This window comes from Ursus americanus, chromosome 3 (assembly GCF_024610735.1).
Source record: "Ursus americanus isolate L20-20 chromosome 3, mUrsAme1.1.p, whole genome shotgun sequence".
NCBI lineage: Eukaryota > Metazoa > Chordata > Mammalia > Carnivora > Ursidae > Ursus > Ursus americanus.
The window spans coordinates 14,465,961-14,492,092 of record NC_142129.1 but is presented as its reverse complement, the minus strand read 5'-3'; the positions used below and the strand labels follow the sequence as shown (position 1 = coordinate 14,492,092).

Genomic DNA, 26,132 nt, shown 5'->3' with positions numbered 1-26,132 from the left:
AGGGTTGTCTGCCCCACCACAGCCCTCCCTCCCCAACACTGTCTTCAGGGTCAAGGCCTGACTTCCTAATCTCTGTCCTGTCATTCTCCAAATGTACATGGGTCTTGTTTTGAAGGGAGTTGAAAGAAATGTTATTTGCCACCTAAAGCTTTGGTTTCCTTGCTAATGGCTGTTTTGCAACTTACGAAACTAAAACACTCATGTCTTTGACACCTGTGCCTCATAGGAAGTTTACCACTCTGTCTGAACTGTAATGAGAAAAACTGGGCAAAATGCAAGAGGAAAAGGTGTACTTAAATAGAGACCTTTTAATCTTTATTTTGATCGACTCAAAATTCCTTATCAAATTAGCAAATACATGGGTGGCTCAGTAGTAGGTTAAGCATCTGCCTTCGGCTCAGGTCATGATCCCAGGGTCCTGGGATAGAGCCCCGTGTCGGGCACTCTGCTCAGCAGGAAGCCTGCTTCTCCCTCTCCCTCTGCCTGCAGCTCCCCCTGCTTGTGCTCTCACATAAATAAATAAAATCTTTAAAAAAATATTAGCAAATGCAGTTTCTGCTAACTTAAGGGAAAAATAGACCTTACCTTTTCCCCTCTCCCCCAACCTCTGCTGACCTTGGTCATACCCATACAGTGAGAGCCCAATGAAATTTTTAAGACACTTTTATGTCCTTGGAGATTCTAGTACTTCCTAGCTAAAAGGCAGGAAGATGAAAATAATTCTGTAGATTTATTTAATTTTCTATATAGCTGGTGTCAGACGTGTTTCTTGTTCCTTTCTGGGGGCTGCCAATAAGTTTTACTGAAAAGATTGTTCCACTGTTTGCACTTAGCATAAAACTATACATTTGTTATTGTTACTCTGTTGCCATTTTGAGATTATGTTTTCACTACTTCAGCAGTTAAAATATCTCCACTTGGCATTGTTAAAGAAATGCCACTGGCTGTACCACCCAACAAGGGAGAGCCTTCTGTTTTGCTTAAGGCATTGGTCTTAAAAATAGGCAAATACAACATCTGCAGTATAATTACATCGATCTTGAAATGTACTGGCAATGAACCTTCATGAAGCCCGCTGGGTGGTGAGTGGGCAACAGGGAGGGACTTGTCAACAAGCTGGGAGGCTAAGAGTTCTTACTGCCTCTACCTGACAAGGTGAGCCATGAGGATGCTAAGCTCAGCCCAGGGTCAGACTGGTCTTCTGTGTGACCACCCACATGGCGGGGCTCGACAGAGCAAAGGGTTGAGATGGTGGCCCCTGTTGCCAGCCAATCCAATAATGACAAGGCTGTGTTTTCACAGGGCTGCCGCACATCTGAGATGAATTTCCCTGAGTTGTCAGCAACACCCAAATAAGGAATCCTGAAGAAGAACGACAGCTCGAAGGAAGTCAGCTCCTGGGTTAATCTTCAAAGGAAAATGATAAAAAGGCAGGCCTAATTTCTGGCACCTGGTTAAATAAGTAGGAAACCAAAAGTCACTAGACATTTTACGTACCGGACTTCTTTCTCTTGATTCATCTATTCCAAATAAGCAATTAAGTGCCCTCAAGACAGTGACTCTGGAGAAAAATGTAGGAGCAGCTCTGCATCTACACGATCTCAATTTTTTTTTTAAATTTGGAGATCTGTCTTTTTAAAAGACAAGTTTATTGAGGTATAATTTACATACAGTAAAAGTCACCCTTTGGAAGTGTTTGATGAGTTGTGACAAGGGGACACATAGCCCCTACCAATCCAGACAGAGAACTTTTTCATCACCCTGAAAAGTTCCCTCATGCTCTGTCCCTGTCAATCCCCTCCTTTCCCACCCAGTGGTCCCTGGAAACTCCTGGTCTAGTTTTGCCTTTTCCAAAATGCCATGTAAATGGGATCACGAAGTATGTGGCCTTTTCTGCCTTGATTTTTAAGAGTTCACTGAGGTGAGACTGGATTGAAAAGGAACGGGAAAGATTATTCTGCTGGTAATGTCTAGGATTAACCAAAATCATTGCTTATATTTCAGGAAGCAGCTAAATGAGTTAGATTTCTGACCTTAGATTTCAAAGTAAGCACATTTCTCTACTGCTTTAAAAAAAAAACATTATTATGATTTCCAAAGTGCAACTTCAGAGGTGAGTCTAAGTGTTTTATACAGAAGTGAAAGGGCACGAATGGCTTCAGACCCAGGCACCGAACACTGGAAATCCAGGCCCTCCCCCGTGGGGTACGGGCAGAGCAGGGACGACGGTAAGGCAAGAGGCAGGTAAGAGCGAGTGAGGGCTTCCTTCAATCCCTAGCACTATCCAGTGGTCTGACACATTCAGCAAACATTCTGGGGCCACTCCCTGTCCCACGCCTGGGACTCAGAGCACATGCTGACATTCCCTAACGCTAAGAGGTTTCTCTACCTTCCAATCTTCTGAGGTTTCTCTCCTCAAGGGCAATTCTCACCACCTACCTCGCAGAGGACTGGTGCTGCTTACTCTTCCTGGAGGAGGTGGTGCTGGTTGGCTGCTGCCGCATCACGTGGGCTACGCCCACATTCAAGGGCTGGGCTGCTGGAAGGGTCACATGACCAGTCAATAGCGCAGGCTGCTGCATGATGGGATTGTAATGGCTGCCGTGAGCGTGGGTGTTCCTGAATGGGAGATGGGAAAACAAGGCTCTTTATTGGTTTTATAAATATGGATTTTCTTTTTTAAGATAAAACTTCCTCCCCAATTAAAAGCCACATTTAAAAAGTTGGTTCTCATGAGCTCATGGAGTTGCTGAAGAGATGAGCTCATCAGATAAGCCTCCCAGGTGCCTTTAAGTGCTGTTCTGAAGAAGCGGGCAGGAACATAGTTTGGTGGTGAGTGAGAAAGAGGACGTTGCAAATGGGAAGAATGGCAAGTTGCAAATTCAGCTTAAGTTCTGGGGAGAGGAGATTAATATTCCTTCTACCTTTTAACATCCCCAAACTGGTGACGCGTGCATTTTATTTTAGAATGTACAAGTGCCTTCAATGGGTTATTGCACTCTGTGAGGTAGGATATCGAAGTAATGCCATTTTATAAATGAGAAATTTGTAGCTTATGTTAAAAAAAACAACTTTGAAAATGGAGTTGTATGTTCCTACTGTTTGAAATGTTAACATTCTTTTGAATTCTCTTCATGGCTAGCACAAATCTCAGGCATGTAGCAGCTGGTCAATTAATTACATGCTTGCTGAATGAACAATTAGATTACCTGAAGGTTGACTAGACGTGTATAGAATTTGGTACTAAGTCAAAATTAGTAAGAGTCAGACACATGTTGCTAGAAGTACTACTGGCAGCCAATATCCTGGAAGTGGGTTATCTTTCAAGAGTTCTTATGATCTGGGTTGTATGGAGCTCAAAGGCTTGTTTTCCCACAGAAATATTAAAAGTGATGATTAATTCAGAGACTTGCCCGTAAAAGCCCATTTAGCACCTAATAAAATTAAAAGTTAAAGGAGAATTTATTTGAATTTTAAAAATATTATAAAATTCATCTTCACAACTTGGGGGAAAGGATGAATAGGAAAAAAAAAAAAGAAGTAGGTAGATACTTCTGTAGAGATTTTGATAGCGTCTGTTGGACATTCACACTTAGAAGCTGATGTTATGGCTTCCTGACTTTGTAGTTGCTGTTTCTTCTACAGAATGGCATTCTTTTTGATACAAGTCTAGCATCAGTACTTCTCTTTTGTTTATAAGCCATGATTATGGATGTTCTTTGGCCCACATATGACATGGAGAAGAGACTGGAAAGAGAGTGTTGGCTTTAAGTGTTTCCTATGGTAACCAGGTAAGAGCTGAGGAGGCAGGAGGCACAGGAAAGTCTGTATGAGCGAGTGAGTATGTGAATTTGGCTGAGATTAAGTGAGCTATAAACACAGAAAGACGCAGGAAAAAAGTAGTATAGCATATATGTGTGGTCTTTTAGGAGAAAAAGGGGTGAGAAAAAAACCAGTTGGTCAGACAGCTTTTCCAAGTCAGACAGCTTTTCCACTTGGTTGCTGTTCCTAATGAGCTGGAGAGGGAAGGCAGTCTCACAGGGCGTGAGCCATTGTGAATGGTGCAAAGGGAAGATAACAGGTTTATTTATTGCCTGTCATGTACCAGGTGCTAGTATAATACATGTTTAATACAGGTCAAGTGCTTTGTATTTTATCTTCATTTAAACCTCTCAGCAATTCTATGAGGTAGGCATTCTTATCCCCACTTTACTGAAGAAGAAACTGAGGCTCATAAGGTTTAGGTAACTTGCCCCAGGTCACGCAGAACCAGAACTGAACCCACTTCTTTGAAAGTGCTTCCAGTGAGTGGGGATGGACTTGGGTGCTGTTAGTGGGAAGTGAGTGGGGCTGCAGGAAAGAGCCTCCGTCCTCTCTTGTTTCTACTAGTCAGAAAATGAGATGGAGGAAGAGAGGAAGCTGGTTTGAGGCTTGCCTGGGGGCTTCTGTCTCCGCCCCTCTTGGTTGTACTGAGAGCTCTTTATTCACAATAGCCTTTGAGATCAGAAAAGGAACTTAAGGGAGGCTCCATGGTTAGTATGGAGACTGTCAGGAGTGGAGGGACACCCTGATGGTTGGGCTGAGAGAGCCTGGAGAGCCGTGGTAAGGGGGACACAACGTGGGGACTGTCATTTGGCTCTGCACTGGTGAAGGGGGCACTGTGGTAGGTGTTGGGATGGAGTGGGTGGAGAGTACAAGAGAAAGTTGGAAGTGGCCATAAAAACAAAGGAGCTAGGTGTTGGTGAGAAAGCCAGTGAGCAGGATGGGTGGGGTGCTGGAAACGGATACAGGGGGTACGTTGTGCTGGTGGCTGTTCGCTTTGGGCCCCTGGGGTCTGTGGAAAACGGACTTTGATCTAGCAGATAGGACTATTCACTGAAGAGACACATTCAGCAAACACGCCAGAGGTTACCATTCCAAATAAACCCCATTCTGTCAAGCTTTCCCCTGAGAGGTCAGATACAACTCCAGTGTGCCCATGTCTCCAAACACCCTGAGAACACTTTCTAGAATTGCTTAGGAGCCTCAGGGACTCCCTTCTGCTTTCTTTCATGGCTGACACATCTTTATTTTCTGGGAGTGGAATTTAATTCTGAGAAACAAACCAAAAATAATCCGGAGGCAAGTCCGTGAAGTGCACGGGGGATCAAATGATGTAACTGATTTTGGGGTCGAAAATGACAACTGACCATAAGGTCATGAAGCTGATTTTCTTCTGTCCTGGTACATTTATTTAAAAGTGAACTCTCATTACACTGCACTCATATTCCACATAATATTCTTTTTAATTTAAAAAGTTCTCTCTAAATCACGGAATTGACAGCACAGGCCAGCCCGGCAGCTCTCTGGGTGAGCAGCGGACACGCCTCCGGTCCCAGACGTGCCTGCTTTCCTGCTTACCTCCAGTCGGCCAGCTGCTGGGTGCCTGCCATGGTCTCGGGAATCACAGTCGCGTGCTGCACAGATGTGTGGGTGGCCACTCCGGTCAGCTGCTGCCATGCCGGGGGAAGCAGGATTTGCTGGGTCCCACTTGGCCAGGCCTGCTGTAGAGCAGAGGACGTGTGCCATCAACATGTTTGTTAATCACATAGTCTGTCTGCGTGAGTCAAGCCCTGATTCTGTGCCCGGGGCTGTGCTGGACCCTGTGATGGGTATGAAAGTGGAGACCTGGTCTTTGGCCTTGAAAACTAAGTTAAGGGGAGATCAAATGAACATCTATGGCCTACACAGAAGCTAGTAAGTACATGGGCAAAGAGTCGTATGCAAGGGATTTATTCATGTGGAAGAAATGATTTGTTTATAAATTTGCTCTAAGAACAGTGCTCAAAGTTTCCCAAAGTTCACTTACCGATTTGTTCTGGCATAGAGTGCAAGAGACTGAGATAGCTGCACTGGGCCACGCAAAGGTAACTTTCTGCGTGCAAGAGGTTTTCCATCCTTTATTTTGCCTTTTGTTTATGAATTAGAATCTAGACCTCCAACTTGTGCTATCTTCTGAATCTGAAGTAACATAATTCTGAGATGACCAGATATTTGCCCACATCCGAGAGCAAGGAAGCATGAAGTAAAATTCTTAGCTGGGACCTTAAGCTTCACTGAGAATTACCCTGGTCCATCAAAGCCAAAATGAGACGTAGTTAGAAGGTCACAGCTTGATTCTTCATAAATACTAAGCTTTTTCTAAGAACTCTAAAATGAACTTCGCTGATTCTTCCTTGAACAGAGTCACTGGGGAGGGGCAGCGTGTGTTGGCGTGGTGTTCTAAGCTTTCTTTATCTTTAGTCACTATTCTGCTTGCCTTTGGTTATTAAATGATTCTGACTGAACACAGTTGTCCAAAGTTGGACGCCGAAAGGAACGCTGCTAAGGTAAAATACTTCTTGGGCAGGAAGAATTTAAAGATCCAGTTACATGCTGTTCTTTCCACTGGGCTGGATATCACTAACATTGGGTAATTTCTTTAATATAGTGCTCCACAAACTGCATCCTAAAATGTGTGTTTTGGCTCATATGTACAAATAAGCACTTCTGGAAATGAATCACAAACTTGAGACAAAGCTTAATAAACAATGATGTGTATAAAATGATACAACCACAATTTAGATCTGAGTGGATGGTTCACCTGGTCCATCCTTTTCATAGTGCACATGAAGCCAGTGAGATCTCTCATACCTTTTTCACATTGCCTGTTTGCTTATTGATCTGTTTTGATACAGGCAAAAAGCACAGGGACCACAGTTTATACAGTAAGTGTTTAATAAATGTTCATAAAATGAAAGAAGCAATTCTACCAAGGCAATTAATTATAGTTAACTAGATTTCAAGTTGACTGAATTCAGACACAGCAGAAAAATAATCTAATTGATTAAAATAGTTACGAGTTCAAAAAGTTAAATGAGTAATAATTTTGTCGGCAGTTAAGATTTACACGGACTTTGAGACTCATTTCAGCTTTCCAGAAAAGCATGTGTTTTGTTACTTTTAAATAATAAATCTTGATATTAAGCCAAGGACATCATTTTTCTCCCCTACTTCCCTAAAGTGGATGTTAACATTTTACCTCAAAGAGATAGGGTAAAGGCTATTTTTGACCCCTTTCACTGAATGACATGTTCAACTCATGTGAGATGACACTTCACACTTGTATAATTACTTGTATACACTTCTATAACTTATAATTTATTACTACTTTATAATTTATAAGATTAGAGCTAATACTTTTTTTTTTTAAGATTCTATTTATTCATTTGAGAGAGAGAGTGAGAGAGTCAGAGAGAGAGAGAGGACACATGAGCAGAGGAGGGTCAGAGGGAGAGGGAGAAGCAGGCTCCTGGCTGAGCAGGGAGCATGACACGGGGCTTGATCTGAGGATCTTGGGATCATGACCTGAGCCAAAGGCAGACGCTTAACCGACTGAGCCACCCAGGCGCCCCTAGAGCTAATACTTCCTGATGCATACGCATGCCAAGCACAGAGCTAAGACCATAGATAGGTTTCTGACTTCATCTTTTTTTAAAAAGATTTTATTTATTTATTTATTTATTTGGGGGGGGGTGTGGGGGCACATGAACAGAGAGGGAAGCAGACTCTGTGCTGAGTGCAGAGCCCAACATGGGGCTCGATCCCATGACCCTGAGATCATGACCTGAGCCGAAATCAAGAGTTGGATGCTCAACTAATGGAAGCACCCAGGCGCCCCAAGTTTCTGACTTCATCTGAACACCAGTTCTGTGAGGTAGGGACTGTTATTTCTCCCCATTTCTCAGATAGATAAACTGAACTACAGAGAGCCTAAATAACCTGCCCAGAAATGTAGTAAATTAAACATTATTGCTCTCTTCCTCTAAACCCAACTGAAATGATCGTGGAGGAATAAAAAAATATAGAGACCCACAAGGACAAAGACAACAGAGGAGACAATAACAGTTAACAAAATCTTGGAAACTGGAAAATGGAAGGGCAATTACTGAGTTAGAAGACTGGGGAATCTAAGGTCAAGTCTGTGAGATTACTTTACCTTTCAGTTTGCAGACCCTGGTATGCAGGCTTATACCCTCCTGCCCACTCCCCGCCAAAGTAGGAGGCTGGAGGATTCTCTCTAGGTAAACTGACTGGTCCAAGAGAAAAAACTACAGATATATTGGAGGATCAAGGAATCTGCCAGTGAAAATGCTGGGCTCACCCCTTATCAGACTAGACAGAGGTCCACATTCAAAAGTCCTTTCCCTCCTGTAGCTTTCAAATTAGTTTTTTAGTGCTTTGGTCTTAGATATGAATGAACAGCCAAGGATAACCAGATATTAAAGGAAGCTTCTAACGTGAGTCTAAAACAGAAGAAGAAACTCAGAGGAAACAAAAACAGTATAGAAATCAGAAGTAAATTCTCAAAAACTTAAACTGTCCTCACAGAGTTAAAAAAAAAAAAAAAGAATTATACACACACACATACACACATGTATACATATATATGAAACAAGATCATATACAGGAATATACATCTATACGTCCATATCTATATTCAGAAAATAAGAAAGAATTCTTAGAAATGAGAACTACAACAGAACTTAATTCCATAGAAGGTTTTTTTTTAAGTTGAGAAAATCTCTGGGAAAGAAGCACAGATAGAAAAGAGAGAAAATGGGAAAAAAGATGAAAATCATGAATTTAATTCAGAAGCACCAACATCCAGTTAATAATAATTTCACAAAGAGGAAACAGAGAAAGTGCTGGCTTCGGCAGCACATATACTAAAATTGGAACAATACGGAGAAGACCAGCGTGGCCCCTGCACAAGGATGACATGCACATGCACGAAGCATTCCATATTGAAAGTAAGAAAAAGAAAATGGAGGGGAAGAACTTAAAGGAAAAATAAAAGAAAAACTTCTAGACTAAAAGGGCAAACACTGTCCAAGACTATGTATGAAAAAAGACACATGAGGAAGCATATACTCATGAAATTTCAGACCACCGAGCACAAGGAGAGTCTTAAGAGAGAGGAAACTAACCCAATGAAAAAAATGAAACCACCATTAACTCCAGGAAAAACAAGTTGCACAGGAAAGGAACAGAATCATAATATAGTATGAGGCTCAACTGAGAATAATATTATATAATACTGATGATAATAATTATGTAAATAATGCAAAGTGGTTGAATAAGAAACTTCCATGGGAGGAATGGGAGAAAGGAAGAGAGGAGGGAGGGAGAGAGGGAGAGAGGGAGAGCGCATGATTGGGCAGGTGCTGTGGGGATGCGGTGGGGTTGGGGGCTAAGTCTTCATCTTCCACAGTAACATGGAAATTCTAAAATGGAAATATCAGTAAAAAGTAGTTTAAGCATGTTATTTAGAAACTTGGAGTTAAATATCAAAACAACAGTTAAAAGTTATTTTGGGGGATTGGACATTGGGGATGGGATAGAGCAGAAGACTACTATTTTCTGGTAAGTCTGTAGACTCATTTAACTTTAAAAATTGGTACATGTATTATTTGGAAGAAAAATTCAATTAGAAAATAACTTCCCTAAATCCTATAGCTGGTAAGTTGTGGTACTGGCCTCTGACTTACAGGCAATCAAATGCCAGAGCCCATGCTCTCAGCCAGCATACTACCTCTATGGAGAGCACACACAGAACGACGGCTCTACTGAGGATCAGGGACTCGTGGTAAACGCATAAAAGTAGATGGAAAAGTCTTCCTTATTCATTAACAATTCAGGCACCAAGCAAGACAGAAGCAGAGGGCAAGACAGACTGGTTGCTGAAAATGCTACCAGAGGAGGATTTGAGTGAGAAGCATTGAAGTTTTGTATTTTGGACAGTTTAAGAAGTTCCAGCCAACTGTCCTTAGGGAAACATTTAAAGCGATTCAGGTGATATGACTTGACTGGCTAGAAGAAGGCCCCTTCTTCATGAAAGGCTGCAGCCCTTCACGAATCTCCACATCTTGGGGGGTGGGGGGTGGGAGGGAGCTCTGAATTTCTGTTCCAGCCTTGCTAGTCAAAGGGGGTTTTGGATCCTGCCATTTGAAAAGTGAGCTAAATTCAATACTGTCTCAATTGAGCACTGTGTTTCCCCCCTCTCTACCTTTACCCACTCATTCTCAGTTTCTGACGGTGGTCAAGGGGTGAGCTCTGGCTTGAGGCTTGGGAGGACAGAGGGGGACCCCCTTTGGGCAGCACCAACAAGGCTGTATGGGTGAGACAGTCTGTGAAGACCACTCCCAGATCACTGACTCAAGAGGGTGTGACTTCACTCCGGCCTCCCGTGCACACATCCTTGGGGCACGCTTGAAGGACGTGGGCACGTGCTGCTGGAAGGTGGGGAGGAAAAGGCAAAGCAAACAGAACGAACATGAGGAATGGATTCAAAGACTCTGTCTCTAAACTTTCACAAATACAATCCTTGGAAAGGTTTAAATATTTGTAAAGAGTGATACCCACTTTTTGGATATGTTTAAAGTAAAGATAACGTTTGGAATGCATCTGCCTGATGCCTAGAAATTTACCCAGAGAAAAATGAGGGCACTAGTTTAAATGCTTACTTATTGCTTTGTTATAGCCACCAAACTAGTTTTATAAATTAGCTTACTTTCATCCTTTGAAGGCACCAATTAAAAATATCTAGGACAGAGCTCCACCTTTATAGGCTAACATACTGGCATGGATTAAGTGACAAACAGAAAAAGAAAACAACCAATGGCCAGAAAGTCACATGGTGATACGGGATAGCGCAGGAATTTTTTTTAACCTAATATCTTTGCATGTCAAGACACAGTGGTCTGCCATATCCTTTTCTTCTTTTTTTAAAGATTTTATTTATTTATTTGAGAAAGACTATGAGCGAGAGAGAGAGCACAAACGGGGGGAGAAGCAGACTCCCAGCTCAGTGGTGAGCCTGATGAGGGGCTCAATCCTGGGACTCCAGGATCATGACCTGAGCCGAAGGTAGACGCTTAACTGACTGAGCCACCCAGGCGCCCCTACCATGTCCTTTTTAATGGCTACATGGTGTTCCATTTTATGCACACACATCAATTTATTTTACAAATCTCCAACTGATGAACATTCAAATTGCTTCTAGTCGTTCCCTGTTATAAACACTGTAGTGACTAAATTCTTTGTACACGTATTTTTTGTTCCCTCTCCCAATTACAGGTTTAGGTTAAATCCACTTGGAGATTTACAGCACTCTAGGGACTCTCTTTCAAGTAGGCAAAGGTAAAGCTCTTCCCTGCTATGATTAAAGGACAAATTCAGAAATGCTGAGCCTACTGTTTTTCCCCCAACTGAATAAAGAATGTCTAGGTTAGCTAATAAGAATGCTAATTATTGTTTCTTTCAGAAATGATTTCTTGCTTGCCAGGGTTAAGTGGGCAAACAAAAAAAAAATCTGTTAGTACGTGTGAGGTCTATAGGTTCTGGGTCACAGAGGAGGAGCGCTGGGAGGCTGGTCTGGATTTCTGCCCATCAGAGAAAGTATGAACAAGATAGTTGGCCCCTGGAGTGAGCTTGTAGTTCTTTCTCCTGATCTTTCTTGGCCTTTTCCAAACTCCCTCCTACCAAACTGTGCGAGCAAAAGGAAGCTATGAGGACCAGCGAGAGAGGTAGAAGTAGAAGGCCTACTTTACATACGGAAGGTTCTCTGTTTATAAACTTTCAGCAACACAACTTTGTGTGCCATCATAAGCTGGTGTCCGTGGTCACTGCAGTGTCATTTTGGACTTAAGAACAGAGACAAGGAATGATAAATATCCACCTTAAGTAAGCTGTTCCAGAACACAGAAGAGGGTAATAATATCCAACATATTGTTTGAGACTGGGATGACCTCGATGCCCAAATTAGACAAGGCTTCTATAAGAGAGAAATTATAGGCCATTTCTCACTTCTGAACACAGATGCAAAAACGCTAACCATGGTATTTACGAACAATCCAGTACTGAAAAGCATAAGTGCGTATCAAACACACGTGATCAAATAAAGCTCATCCCAGAAATACAAGGACAATTTAACATTAAAAACCTATTAATGTAACTCGTCACATTAGCAGATGAATGAACAAAAACCACAAGAGTATTTTAATCGATGCAGAAAGAACATGTGATATAACTCTATTAAAAAATTAGCAGGCTTGATAAAGTTTCTATCAAATACTAACAGCAAACAAAATAGGGCAAACAAACAGAAGAATTTCCTGTAAAGTCAGGTACCAGTTAAGGGTGTCCAGCGTCCACACTGTTGTTCAACTCTGTTTTGAGGTGCTGGCAGCATAGTGGCATACGGATCGTAAAGGAAGAAATAAAGCTAGTAAGAAGGTAGTCCCCATAAGAAATCCACGGGAATTCACAGAAACAACAAGAACTACTCCAAGTTTAGAAGGGCTGCTAGATAGGGACACCTGGGTGGCTCTGGTCATGATCTCAGGGTCCTGGGATCGAGCCCCGTGTCGGTTCCCTGGTCAGAGGGGAGTCTGCTTCTCCCTCTCCCTCTGCTCCTCCCCCTGCTCGTGTGCGCACATGCGTGTGTGTGCTCTCTCTCTCTCAAATAAATAAATAAAATATTAAAAAAAAAAAAAAAGGACTGCTAGATAAGAAACTCAGTAGACCAAAATCAGGGTTAGTCCCAGAAACCAAAACCAAATAATTGGAAAACAAAATTAATAAAATCATTAATACCAACAAAACCTGTAAAATATTTAGGAATTATTCCAACAAAAGAAACCTTTCATGAAAAGAATAAGAGATAAATATACAGTTATGCTGTGTTCGTGCATGAAATGACTGAATACAATAAGGATGTCAGCTTTTCCTCAGCTAAATACAAATTTAACTCAAGTCCAATAAATACACTTCAGGGCCTTTTGTTTTGAAATGACAATTGCTAATTGGCTGTGACTCTGAGCCAGTGATTGTTTTGTTTGTAAGAGTGACGGTTAAATTCATATGGAAAGTGAAGGATCCAGGCTAGACAAGGAAATTTTGAAGAACGACCTGGGAACGGGGCTGTCCCTACCAGACAGCAAGACATGTGTTAGCTGTAACAGTTAAAAGACAGCAGCACATTAGAAAGGCCAATGGAGTAGGGAGCCCAAAGAGACCTATGCAATTTCACTACATTAAAATTAAAACCAAAAACTTCTGTTCAACAGAAGATACCACAAAGAAAAGTGTCTGTAGGAACACTTTGAGAAAAGGCTGGGAACCTACCTTATTTATAAATTAATGTGCCTCTAACCTAACAACATTAGGTTAAGCTGTCCATGCCGCCCAGCAATGGAAATGATTCTGTAGAAGGGTTTGTGTCCTGGTTCTGTCACCTGATTGCTGTGGGACTCTGAGCCAGGGATTGTGCCTGCTTTCCCTATTTGTCACCTGGAGACAGATACCTTACTTATCGTGCTGTTGTGGGGATTAAATCAATTAACAACTATAAAGTGCCTGGCATAACGATGATGTATTTGTTTGAGCGCCATTAAAGACTAATGACGGTTATCATCGCGTCACTCTGTTACCTTAAATTTCCACAACATTTTGCACATTTTTCAAGCATTTTTGCCTCTGTTCTCATGCTACCTTCGGGGTACCCATGTGAACAGATAAGGAAGGTTCCAGCTCATAGCTTCTGTGATCCTGGTTTTTCAACTCCTTATGAAATAAGGAGATAATCTCCAAGGCTTCTTTTGGCTCTAAAAAATAATTTCTATTTTATAGGAAAGAAATTCAAGGCAAAGAAATGTTAACTGACTTGCCTTAGGTCACAAAGTTATTAGCAGAATTAGGATTAAAACTTATGTCTCCCATATTAATTTGCATTATAAAGCTACAGTAGTAATAATAATTTCCCCAGACTCGCCCTGTGTCTAAATTTCTTCGTGGAATTATAAGCAAGATACGTGGGAAGGTGATTCGCCTGGGGATCATTCAGAATATTACTGATCTATTCTAATGAGTCGAAGCACCTAACTCATTGCCAAGGAGGGAATTAGCGGAGATCTATCTCTTTTGTGAACAACATTAACACGGATAATGGCAATACCAGTAATAATAAAGAAAGAATTACCTGGGCGAGCAGACCTGGTTGGATCTGAAGAGGCTGCGCTCCCGGGGCTTGAGTGACGATGGGCACGGCATTCTCCATTCGCACGGAATAGCCAGCGTGCTTAGAGGGCGAGGCCTGCAACCCTATTCCAGACCCGGGCAAGGGAGAGAGGGGTGGTTGGGTGGTCAGAAACTGCTGGATGCGGAGAACCTTCCTGGCCAGCTGGTCAGGACTCATCTCCCCTTCACTCCAGTCCCTGCCGGCTATCACCTGGTCCTTTGCAAGTGTCCCCTTTAGTTTCTAACTTAAAATTGTAAAAGCCACAAAAAAACAACTTTGAATGTTTTCAGAGACTAGAAGGTCAAATTAAGGAGTCTGTAAGAGCCCAAAGTGGAACAGTTATGCTGACAAATGACAGCAGAAAACTGGCTTCTAACAGGAGAATACACCTGGGGTATTGGGGTGTTGGGAAGGGCGTCCGAATCCACTGGAATTACACTCTGAAACTGAGCAGCCCCACATGGGCTCACACCGTGGGGTGTGCAAAGCTCAAATACTTGAGCTTTCTGGATACACGGTAACCTCGCACACAGTCAACTCTGGCTTCTTGGAACTTTCAGGAGAAGAGTGTTGGGTGCATGGCTAAAGAATCATTTGGGGGACAGGCCTGGGAGGTACTTTTCGGGGCAGATTTCTATTTTTCATGAGAACGGAGACTGGGTTGGCCGGCAGAGTGGCAACTCTTTACAGATAACCCGCTGGGAGGAGATTTCATTGGAGGAAATGTAAGCTGACATCAGCCTCACAATAGGAGCCCAAACAACGTGCTCATTTACAGACAGCTGGCCAGGGACAAAAACACCAGCAGGTGGGGAGAAAAACAACTTGGTGCTGAGGCCCAAGTCCTATTGTTTCTAGGCTGGCCTGAGCAGGAGAGGGGCCCTCAAGTTCAGTGATGCCAGAAAGCCACGTGTACCAGTGCCCCAGAGGTCCTCCGGTAGGAGGCAGGTGAGCGGCAGCCTCTGCTCATCCTTACCTTGGAAGCCGGGCGGACACACGATGAGAGCTTGCTGGAAGGGGTCGGGCCGGGCGCAGATCTGGGCTGTCCCTGTCTGCAGGGGCACGCTCCGCTGGGCCACCGCGGCCATCGATGCCGCTGAGGGCTGGTAGAGTGCAGATTGGTAGTTTAGTATGGAGACCTCGGGATTGGCTAAGGGAAGAGTGGCGCTGGTGGAGGTGGGAGCCTAAAGGAGTGATGGGGATTAAACACAAATAAACAAAAATAAAAAATGAGGGAGGTGGTATGTTGGGAGCCACGAGTCTAAAGCAAATAAATGAACTCAAAAGAAGAATGAACGAATAAAAAAACCAAGAGCGAAAAAGCAAAAACAGAGGGGAGTGGAGACACAGCTGAAGTCTCAAGGAAGAGCAGGCCCCTGCAGCCACAACAGACAGAATCACCCTCGGGGCTTACACTCAGGCCAGTTCCTAACGTGTGGGGCCTGGACGACGGGCACACGGAAGCTTGCCTCACACAGGTCTAAAAACTGCAGAGTTAAAGATCCGGCCGGAAACTATTTATGCGCTGCCCTTCTACTCTGACAAATACACTTCACAACTACCTGGAAGGCCAGGTTTGAGTTTAGGACCCTTGGATTCCTTGGGTTCTGCACTGGAACATGGTGATGGGGCGGGGAATGGGGCGGGAAAGGAGGTGAGAGCTGACCTCTTGCCTTCCTTCTCTTCCTGCCCCAGCTCCGTCCCACAGCTTGGGGGCTTTGGGTGCACATATGTGGACCCACCGGCCCACATGTCCAAGCTCCGTTCACACTCCCCTTCTCTTGGGCCTGGTGGTGCAGTCCGTACTCGGGAGGATGAAGCCAGGAGGTGGCCTCTGCAGGCACAGGGGCCCAGGTACCCAGAGTTTGGCACAGAAGCACACACACACAGAGGAAGGCTTAGGTAGGCCTTGGAAGGGGGCCCTCCTGCTCAGGTCTAAGGGGAGTACTGTTTACAGATACCCTCAGACGGCTGCAGAGCACATGACTGCAAATTAACACGCCACAGAACCAGCCAGCCACGGGGTGGGACTCACTGAGCGTGGGGTTCCTAGTTTGAGTTTGGGGCATTCTTATGCTGGTGTTTAGCTATGAAGGCTGGAAGCCAGACAGGAGAGATGCCAGTGGGTCAGGAGAATTTAAATGGAGAAGAGTTAAATATAAACTCTGAAATTATGTCCTCTTCTCCTGTCCCTTTTGGAAAGAAACATCATTTGAGAATGAACTTCCGTGGGAAGCAAGGAAACTCAGTTCTGAATTGGGAATTCTCTGGCTTTGCCCCATCCTAGCCTTCTTCACACTGATCCTACAGCAAGATAGGGGGAGGAGGTCACCCGTGTCTTCGAATTCAACATTGTTTACAAGTTTTGCCACTAGAGGTTCCGTGGACTGGAGGATAAGGAGGCAAGAGCCACAAGGGTATCTTGGACACGTGCAGAAACAGAATTTTAAGAAGGGTACGTATACATGTCAAATTTGATAAAAAGAATAAAATCTCATTTTTCATGTTTTTTTTTTAATACTTGGAATTTATGTTGAATTTTTGTGCAAAGCAAATTAATTTGTTTGAAAGTAATCATTACATTAGGTAGCAGACATTTTTGGATTTTAAGATACATATTGTCACAATAAGTGGCTGCTTTGGGCCTCCAGGTAGTGTGACTGGGAATGCACGTGTGACGCGTGTGTGCGAGCGTCTGTGTTTTGTTACTGATGACATGCCTTGTGTTTCCTCTGTTCTCTCTGCGGCCCCACCTGTCCTGGAGGCTCCTCCCCATACACATTTCCCACTGTACCCTGGGCTTCCCTCCCTGGGGACCAATGTCCTCCAGGTTCCCACTCGGGTACTTGACTACTCCACTTCCTGTGGCTGCCTCCTTCAAATTGTCCCTGGGACCTGACTCTTCAGTCGCTACTTCTTTAGCTGAGGATCTCCCACACTTTCCTCCTTCCAATTCTTCTTAGGGGCTGAGGCTAGAACATTCTTTCCAAAAGACTACTTTGTGCATGTCACCACCTGTGCCCCCTAATCTCCGATGACTGTCTAATGAACACTGTATGTGCACTTTGGTCTGGCACTCCTTTCCCTTGGTTTGGCCAGCCTTCCCTGCCAAACTGATCTCCCTCTGCCCTCTGCGCTCACGGCACCAGCCAGAGTCTACTCACTGCTGGCGAGCATGCTGGCATGGCAGCGCAGGCCCTGCTGACTCCCACAAACCCTTTGGCCCACAGCATTCTCTCCAAGCCTCAGAGCTTCAAGGTCTCGCCTGGGTCCCCTGTGCTCCACACTGAAACCTTCCCTGACACCATCAATTTAAATGAACTTCTCTGTTATATTAACCTCTGGAGGCGCCTGGATGGCTCAACAGGTTAAGCGTCAGACTCTTGGATTTGGCTCAGGTCGTGATCTCGGGGTCGTGAGATGAAGCCCCGCGTTGGGCCCTATCCTCAGCATGGAGTCTGCTTGTCTCTCTCTCTATGCTCCTTCCTCAAATAAACAAAATCTTAAAAAAACAAAACAAAGCAAACCCCCTTCTGCCTGCTGATGTAATGGGGTTCTGGTGATGAAGGAAAACCACGGTGGCGTTTTGTCAAGGAGCTCCTACGTCTGCCTGTGGGCACCTTAGCCTGAGCATGGGCCAGCCACTGGGAGGCACCGTTTGTCTCTTTGGACTCCAGATCTTAGCACTGGCTCTCCCCCCTAAGGAGAGTCTTAAGAATACCAGTGGCCCCCAGGGGTGGCAGATTCTAGGTGGCCTCTCCTGGATACAGGCAGGGGGAGAGAGGGCAGGGAAGAAGAGCTCAGCCTCAGCAACTCAGTCTGCTGTAGGACCGACCTAGAGACCAGGGAGTTGGGGGAGGGGAGAGGGAAATGGCGGGGGGCACTGGTAGCTGATGTCAGTGCCCCTTCAGGGCCAGGAGGGGCCCTGTCAGAAGAGAGTGGTGGGCGTTATTTCAAGATTAGAACACAGACACTGCTTTCCTCTGGAGCGGTGTGCACACGCGCACGCACACGCACGCACACACACACACACACACACACACACAGGAGTGTTGTGACCACTGCAGATTTGATAGTAAGGCTGAAAAAGAGTCTAGGGGCAGTCAGTTCTTTGGGGGAAGTGGGAAGACTGGAATTTGGGAATAAGAAATAAAAGTCCCTTAGATATCAGAGGCCACCTGGACTAGGATTTGGAGATTACTCACTCTGTAAATACTTCCTGGGTATCATTCCTATTTTAAATAACACGTGAGGTGTGGGGTTCCGCTAATTTTTTGCAAAAAGTTGGAAATGTGTGAGAAGAAAACCTTACTTTCCTGGTCCCTTCTGGTTGTAGCTGCTGAGATTCTGGTCACAGACCGATGAACTGATTTTCCCTGTGACTTAGAGAAAGGACAGGTTTTATCTGTCCTGAGAGGAGATCATGTGGACCCAGCAGTGTGGGGCCAAGGGGGAGCGGTCTGCACTGCATGATCGCCAGCATCCCTTCCAGTGCTCGAATTCTTTACCAGGCAGATGTCAGACATAAAAGCATTAGAGCAGGAGGCTTTACGTTATTCCCGCATCAGGATGGGGGAAACACTAAGAGGTACCATCCTAGAGAAAGCATCCCGAGAGAGTCCTTTTTGGACCTTTCCATGGGACCAGCAGTCCATTCAGAGTACCTGGGTCTCTCAAAAGAAAGAAGCTTGAAAGCAAACACTGGCTTAGATAGTTAAATACGACAGCAGAGGAATTTTGTGTATGACATTGTCTCCTGTATATGATATTAGAAGAATCTGATCCCCTGACTAGGTTTGGGAGGAAAACACAATTCTTGATGCTCACTGTCAGCCTTGCCCGCCTTCCCCTTTGCTCCCCATTCACCTGGTTGTGGACAGTGTTCAGCTGGTTGTTGAAGGTCATGGTCAGGTTGGTGGATGTGCTGGGAGCCACATGCGTGATGAAAGGGGTTTTGCTCTGGTTCACCGTGTCATACATATTGACCCGACGCTTGCAAATCTCCATGTTCTGGAAACATGACTTGACGCTGTTCATGCAGAAGGCACAGGCATGAGGGAAAGAGAAGAAGGTAACGTGGGGTAAAGGGGAGAAAACGGACAGAAAGGGAGAGAAACGTTAATGGTAAGAAAAGACAATCGGGGAAACTTAACTTTAGGTCTACATTTCCTGGATTTCCCATGCCAAGTCTGCATTTGCAAGAGTCACCTTTATTCAGATGAATTGCCCCCACTGCCTTATGCCCCCTGTCCCCCACCCAGGAAGGGTAAAGTTTCACCATAGCACAAGAGACGTGACGGCTCTCACTGTATCTTCCTCATGTCCCTGATCTGCTGAACCAACCTCACTGCTCATTCTCCGCTTTCAGGGTGGTTTTTCTGACTCTGGAACATGAAACTGCAGCTTCTGACCCGCCTGGTCTTACTGAAGACAACTCTTTGCGCTTCTGGGGCACTGGCGCCATCTAGGGGACGGCCAGGGAACCAGCCAACCCAGTACCTCGTCCCTGTGGCCACTCTTTGTCCTCACTGGAATTGCACGTGTAACGGAAACAATACTACTATTAATAATTAATAATCGTGGTTAACATTGATTGAGAACTGTGGCAGGTGTCTGCAAGCACTCAGTCCTACAACCACCACAAGAGGGAGAGAGGACTGTTGCCCCTGCCTTACGAGTAAGGATGAAGTTTTAGAGAGGACAGACAGGTCACTGCCAAGGTGAAGAGCTAATTACTAGCAGTCTTCATGAGTGCATTATACATCCTCTTTAACCTCCCGATTCGTCCTTTTGCTTTTCTCATTCCTGCCCAGTTACATGAAATTAAAATTCTCTCCCTCTTTTCCTTCCTCCATTGCATCTGTGAATCAAAATAAAACCCTAGTTAGGAAAGTAAAGTATAAAAATGTTGCTGACACCAGCATGAAGGAAAAGGAAAGCCACAGTGGCCTCAACCACTGAGTTCCTGAAAATTGACCATAAAGCATCCTTCAGAGTTTATACATTGTCTCTCATTCACTTCTGTCTTCTCACTAAACTTACTTTTCCTCAAATACTAATCTTTAGGATAGTGAAACAGCATTTAAATTTCAATTTTAAATATTTATTTTAATTATAAATAATGTAATAACTGAATAGAAATAAAATATTAATTTTCTACTACTTTAAGATTACAAATGTATACTATGGGTATGCTAGATTTTGGGCCAGCTGGGTTTGTGGGCTGTCCCCAAACATCGTTTCCATGAAAGGATGCTCAGAGAATCCTTTCTTTCTGAGTTAATGACTACTTAGAACGGCCACACAATGCACACGAAATAAACACTTACTGACTGATGACCCTGGAGAGAAAGAAAAACCTATTCTATGGTAACTAAGAGCTAAAAATACTACTAATAATGCTGGTAATGCCAACATGCTTTGAGCATCTACTCAGTACCAGGCAAACTGCTAAGTGCTTTCACATGGAAGCTGAAAGAATAAAATGATGGGTTTTGTATTCTTTTTGGAACGTATCTAAAGCATTATTATGTGGTTTTGTGGCAATTCTACCCAAAGCTTTTAGATGATGAATTTTCTAACTGGAGTGGTCTGAGTTTTGAGTTTCACGGAGATAGGCAATCGCTTGCGCTTCAGGTTAATTCTGTGAGAATGGTTTTTAAGGATTTTGTGCACTAGCACCTGGTATGGAGAAATGGGTGGGGTCCCTTTCACCTGTTAATCTAGATGCTGGGGCAGCTCTGGCCCAGCCCCAGGGGTTGGGGGGGGTGTCTTCAGCAGTGTGGGCTGCAGTTTCTTCTCACCCTGTAGTTCTCACGGTCTTCCCAGCCAGTTCTAGGGAGCCTGAGGGGTTAGGCCTACTCTCAGGTAAGCTTAGGTGTGCTCAAAGACCTGTCTTTCCTTCTGGGGCCCATTTTCTGAATTCTGAATTGCCAGGGATCCTCTTGGACCGACACCAAATTCTGAACCTGAAGCTGATGCTCAAGGTCTCCAAGCTTGGTTTTCACCAAGAACAACGAAGCACTGTACTGCTGCTTCCTTCACAGGACCCAGAGACGGGCAGGGCCCTGAGGTCATTCAACCACGCCCCTGACTTTCTGTGTGTGACTGTCTCATGGACTGTGCAGATGGCTGACTGGAGCCTTAGAGAGCACTCCTCTCCATCTCCTGCCATGCTGCTTCACAATGGTATCACTTCGCCCCTGAATATAAAAAGACTGATCTCACGGGAGCCCGATCCAGGAAATCACCGAATGTGCCTTTCTTCTGTTGTACAGACTGACTCCTTGACTTTCTCCTACTACCCCAGAAACAGGACATTTTCCGGAATGAGAGTTTGCGAGGGAAGGGTCTGAGTTCCTTCTCTGTCCGGGAGATGGGTGGTTTCACAGAGAGCAAACATTGCTTGTTGCAATGGGATCTGACTTACTCAGCATCAACTGATAAGGACCGGCACTGAAATTAGAGGAGGTAATGAGGGTGCCACCCACTCATTTCTTGCAGCTCGGAGAGGGTCAAGTCCAGCCCTAAGACGCAGCAGGATAAGTCATGGCAGGGCCAGCCAGGATATGCAGATGTCTCTTATCCTCAGCCTCTTTGTGCATTCCTATGTCCTCCTAACCCAAACTAAACTCTCGCGCTCTCCTGAGCAAACTGTTTCTCCACGCAGACATCCAGGGATGGGACTATTTATTCTTTCACATCCCCAGTACCTAGAGCTTGAGAGGCTGAAGTGCTAGCCCTCATTACCCTCTGTTATGGGCTGAATGGTGCCCCCAATCCCTACGTTGTGAGTACTTCAGAATGGGACTGCATTTGATAGGATCTTTATTTTTTACTTTTTATTATTATTTTTTAAAATAATATTTATTTTGTTATATTAGTCACCATACAGTACATTGATGATAGGATCTTTAAAGAGGTAAAGTGAGGCCCTCAGGGTGAGCCCTCATCCAGTTCCCTATGAGGAGGAGGAAATCAGGACACAGATGTGTACAGAAGGACCACGTGAGGACAGAGGGAGGAGATGGCCATTGACGAACCAGGTGCAGTAGCCTTAATCAAAACCAATGGTTCCAAACACTTTGACCTTGGTGTTTGGTCTCGGTCTGCTAGAATTGTAAGAAAATAAACTTCTGCTGTTTAAGCCAGTCAGGCCCTCAGTGTGCTTTGTTACTACAGCCTCTGCAAACAAACACTCCTCTCGTCCTGCCACCGCCTCTCCTCGTTGGTCACTGAGGCCTGTGCCCCCTCAGTCCTCCACGGTGCCCCACGCCCTGCCTAACGGGGGAGGCTTAAGACGTCAGGTGCTCCGGCTTCTCGGCTACTTCTCATCCCGGGGGCCTGTTGTCAGAGCTAGCCACCCACTCCCGGCCAACCGCAACTGCCCCATGTCCCCACACTGCAAACCCGAGCATCGCATCTCCCAGCTGCACCCCTGCCCCTCTGGCTCTTCCGGCTGTTACTAAAATCACCAGTCTTGGAGGAGATCAGCCCACTCAGCCCCTCTGGCCCCTCCATCTTCGCTTCCTTTCCCTTTCACAGCTAGGCCTCCCACAGCCATCATTTTGGATTCCCACCGTCCTATATCTGTCAGTCTGTCTTTTCCTCTTAGCAGCCTGGCGAAGCTCCAACCCGGATGACCCCAACTCCCTATCTGTTCTCTCCAGGCCCTCACCTGGGGGTCTGGTTACCCTCTCCACTCTGCGTGGCCGACCTCCATGCTCCGCAGTTGCCCCACAGGGCTCTGGTGACTTTGCTCCGCCACCTCCCGCCCCAACTACCCAGGCTTTCCTGTGCTTCTTCAGCCACCAACTGCCTGGCTCTCAACAAAGGAAGACAGGAGCTGCCTGAAGAACATCCTGGACTTCCCTCATCCAGCCAGCGTGCCTGCTGACACCCATGCACCCCCCTTCTGGTGACAATGGCCTTGCGATCCTGGCCCCTCCCGGCATCTCAGGGAATGTCTGCATCCTTCTCTTTAATCCCTCGCTCACCACAGACACTTCCTGCCAGCATCTTGAACTGTTCCAGTCTCTTCATATCAGAAGAACCCCACTGGGCCCCTCTAGTTACTCCTACTTCTCCCTCCCCTCCCCTCAGTCCTGTAACCTGCTAAACCGGCTGCTCTTTCCCCGCAAACAGCCCTCGGGCCACCTACAACTGCACGTTACCAACCTTGACAGGCACTTGGTCTCCCAGCTCCTCTGACTTGATGGAGCAGAGCAGGCAGTGTTTGTTAAACGCAACTCTAACCAGCCACCCCTTACTTAGAAGTCCCTCCAGGACTTCCACTGCTCTTGGGATGAAGACCCAAATGTTTAAGACGGGGCCCCTGCCCGGCTCATCCCGAGGCCTCTTCTCCCTCTGGAACCCCTGCCCCCGTGCTGCCCATGCAGGGAGTTCCCACGCGGGCAGTGCCCTTCCTGCCCTTGCTGGCCTTGTCCCTGGTTCCTTGTTGCTTGTCCTTCGGCGGTCATTCCTCGGGGGCTGCCCTGCCCTGCCCCGACGGCAGCCTACTTTCCCTGATAACAGCCGGCTTTTTTGGGGATCACCTGTTTGGTGTCTTTCTCACCTACAGGCTAGAAGCCCCAGTGGGCGGGGTGCCCCGTCTGCTCTGCCCCACTTTGTACCCGCACATGGCACAGCACACAGCCCGCTGAACGGATGAATGACCGAATGACCGACCCGAATCCCGACTAGACTGAGGCCACTCCAGAATGGTTCTGGGAGTGAACTCTGGCACTGAAAGTGGCTTTGCTTCACAGATGCTGCCATTCTGAGCACTCCCTTTATGCACAGGTCCCAGGGGCCGGTTCTTCCTGCCTTGCGCTCTCCCGTGCGCCACCATTCCCTCCTTTCTGGTGTAAAGCAAAGTATGGCTGCGGGCCGCCCAATCTGGCTGCCACCTGTTTTCACAAATAACGTTTGACTGAAACGCAGCCTCACTCACTGGCTCCCGTATGGTCTACGGCTACTTTCAGCTCTAACGACAGAGCTGTGCGGTTGCGACAGACTACTATATGGCCGCAAAGCCTAAAATATTTACTGTCTGAGACTTTAAAGAAAACGTTTGCTGCTCCCTGGTAAAAAGCCTCGAGCAAGACACCTACTGTGTGCTGTGGGGAAAATCGAGCAGGTGTGTCATGGTGACAAAGGGGTGGTTCAGGGTTTCAATCGGAGTGATTCTCTTGTCGGCATCTATGGTCAGCATCTTCTTTAACAGGTCGATGAACTCCCGCCGGTCTGCCTTCTCCACCAACATGTCGCTCCCTTCCAAATCTGTTGTCATGTTCACCTGGAGGGAAATGGGGACAGGTTACCAAAACCCCACGGTGCCCCCCTTGCCCCCTGGTCGCCCTTATTCTCTGCCCGGAACTCCAGCCCCATCTCTCAGTCACCCTATCCCAGTCCCGCCGTGGGCTGTCACTGCGCAGAGGCTGTGGCTGCTCCCTCTTCAGGGAAGGCAGAGGGAGGCCAGGCGCGGGGAAGGGCACGGGCCGCTGCTGGTTCTCGAAAATACGCAGAAGTGACAGGATGTGCACTGCTCCAGCTTCCATCAGTTAAGTTGAAATGTAACTCACACGTCATTGAAAATAATCACAAGATGGAAAGACTTCTGGACACTGGTTGCATAACAATGTGGATGATACTACTGAATTAGATACTTCAAAATGGTTTAAAAAGGTCAGTTTTACACTATGCATATCTTACCACAATTGAAAAAACAGTAACTATAAGCAAGTTGCAAAAAATGAAATGCAAAAAGGGGTATTTATTTAACCTGCCGAGGCCGATGTGACCTCTTCCTCCGTCTGTAGTGTTTGTGTCCTCTGGCAGTGCCCTGAGTTAGGGCTGGAATTAATTTAGGCACCCTGTTCACGGGGCTTACCTCTGGCCAAGATGAGCAGGATATCTGAACACAGGATTTTTCCTCCAAGAGCAAGCCTAGGACAGCTTTTGAAAGACTTGTTTTGTGGTGCTATTATTTTCCAAGGCATGCTCTGGAAAGCAATTTCAGTTTTCTCAGGCAATCTAAGCTTCTAATCAACCGACAAGTATCCTTTACTCAGAATCATGATTTTTGGTTACACTCACCTTCAGTAAGAAGTGTGGTGAGTGTTTATTGGTCTACAGCTTTACTTCTCATTGCTTTTAAGAAAAACTCTCTTTGGGTTGTCCTGATTTTAGGCTAGTCTTTTCACTAAAAATAGGTAAAGTTCTAGAATTTTCTCTGGGCACAAAGGTGAGAGCTTGTGGTCCCTCCAGTGAGCTGAGAGAGACTGACTGAAGTGGGTTGAGTTGTGTGGCAGCAAAAGATGTGTTTAAGTCCTAATCCTCGGTACCTGTGATGTGACCTTATATGGAAACAGGGTCTTTGCAGATGTCAATCAAGTTGAAAGGAGGTCATACTGGAATAGGGAGAGTTCCAAACCAATGACTGGTGTCTTTATAAGAGAAAGAGAGGGAGGTATGGGTGCACAGACAAGAGGAAACCCAGAATAAAGGCAGCATGAAGAAGGATGAAGAGGTCAGGGTAATGCAGCTACACATCGGGGATTACAGAGGATTGCCAGGGGCCAGCAGACACGAGGACTGGGGCACGGGACATGCCTCAGTTTCTTTCTAGAGCCTTTAGAGGGGGCATGGCCCTGGTGGTACTTGAATGTCAAACTTCTAGCCTCTTGAACTGTTGAGAGAATAAATGTCTGCTGTCTTAAGCCACCCAGTTTGTAGTACCCTGTTACAGCAGCTTGAGGGAATTAATACACTGAATCATGGGCATGAGACTCAAATGTGCTAATGAGCTTGAATTCTTCTCATGAAAACATCACTAAGATTGGCCAGTAATTTTTTTTTCTTTTTTTACAAATGGGAACCAATAAACTGAAGCTATTTTTAAAAAGAGCTGGTAAGGTTTTGAAAATGTTCCGCTAACCCAATAATATTCTTACTAAGAGTGGCATATCACCGTTGAAGGTCAAGGTCAAGGTCAACCACTGCCGTTGAGTAATGTGAATTTCTACCCGCCATC

General features: G+C 45.5%; 1 protein-coding gene and 1 non-coding gene across 7 annotated transcripts in view; one reads left to right on the top strand and one right to left on the bottom strand.

Annotated features, from left to right (window-relative positions):
* Nucleotides 1–26,132, bottom strand: part of HIPK2 (homeodomain interacting protein kinase 2) — a 188,042-nt gene that overhangs the window by 34,303 nt on the left and 127,607 nt on the right. For 4 of the 6 annotated variants that reach the window (XR_015723805.1, XM_087860791.1, XM_045792529.2 and 1 more), the window contains exons 6-11: nucleotides 24,211–24,395; nucleotides 18,965–19,127; nucleotides 15,075–15,282; nucleotides 14,060–14,181; nucleotides 5,401–5,543; nucleotides 2,440–2,619 (exon numbers count right to left, since the gene is read on the bottom strand). Coding sequence is in view for 5 of the 6 variants with exons in the window: in XM_087860791.1 (XP_087716917.1) it covers nucleotides 2,440–2,619; nucleotides 5,401–5,543; nucleotides 14,060–14,181; nucleotides 15,075–15,282; nucleotides 18,965–19,127; nucleotides 24,211–24,395 (1,001 nt within the window). In the remaining variant the exon portion in view is untranslated. The remainder of the gene's footprint in view (nucleotides 1–2,439; nucleotides 2,620–5,400; nucleotides 5,544–14,059; nucleotides 14,182–15,074; nucleotides 15,283–18,964; nucleotides 19,128–24,210; nucleotides 24,396–26,132) is intronic. The other 2 variants (XM_087860792.1, XM_045792530.2) reach the window with 1 other exon arrangement.
* LOC123789719 (U6 spliceosomal RNA) lies at nucleotides 8,724–8,830 on the top strand. Its single transcript, XR_006778884.1, has one exon. It is a non-coding gene; the product is annotated as a U6 spliceosomal RNA (small nuclear RNA).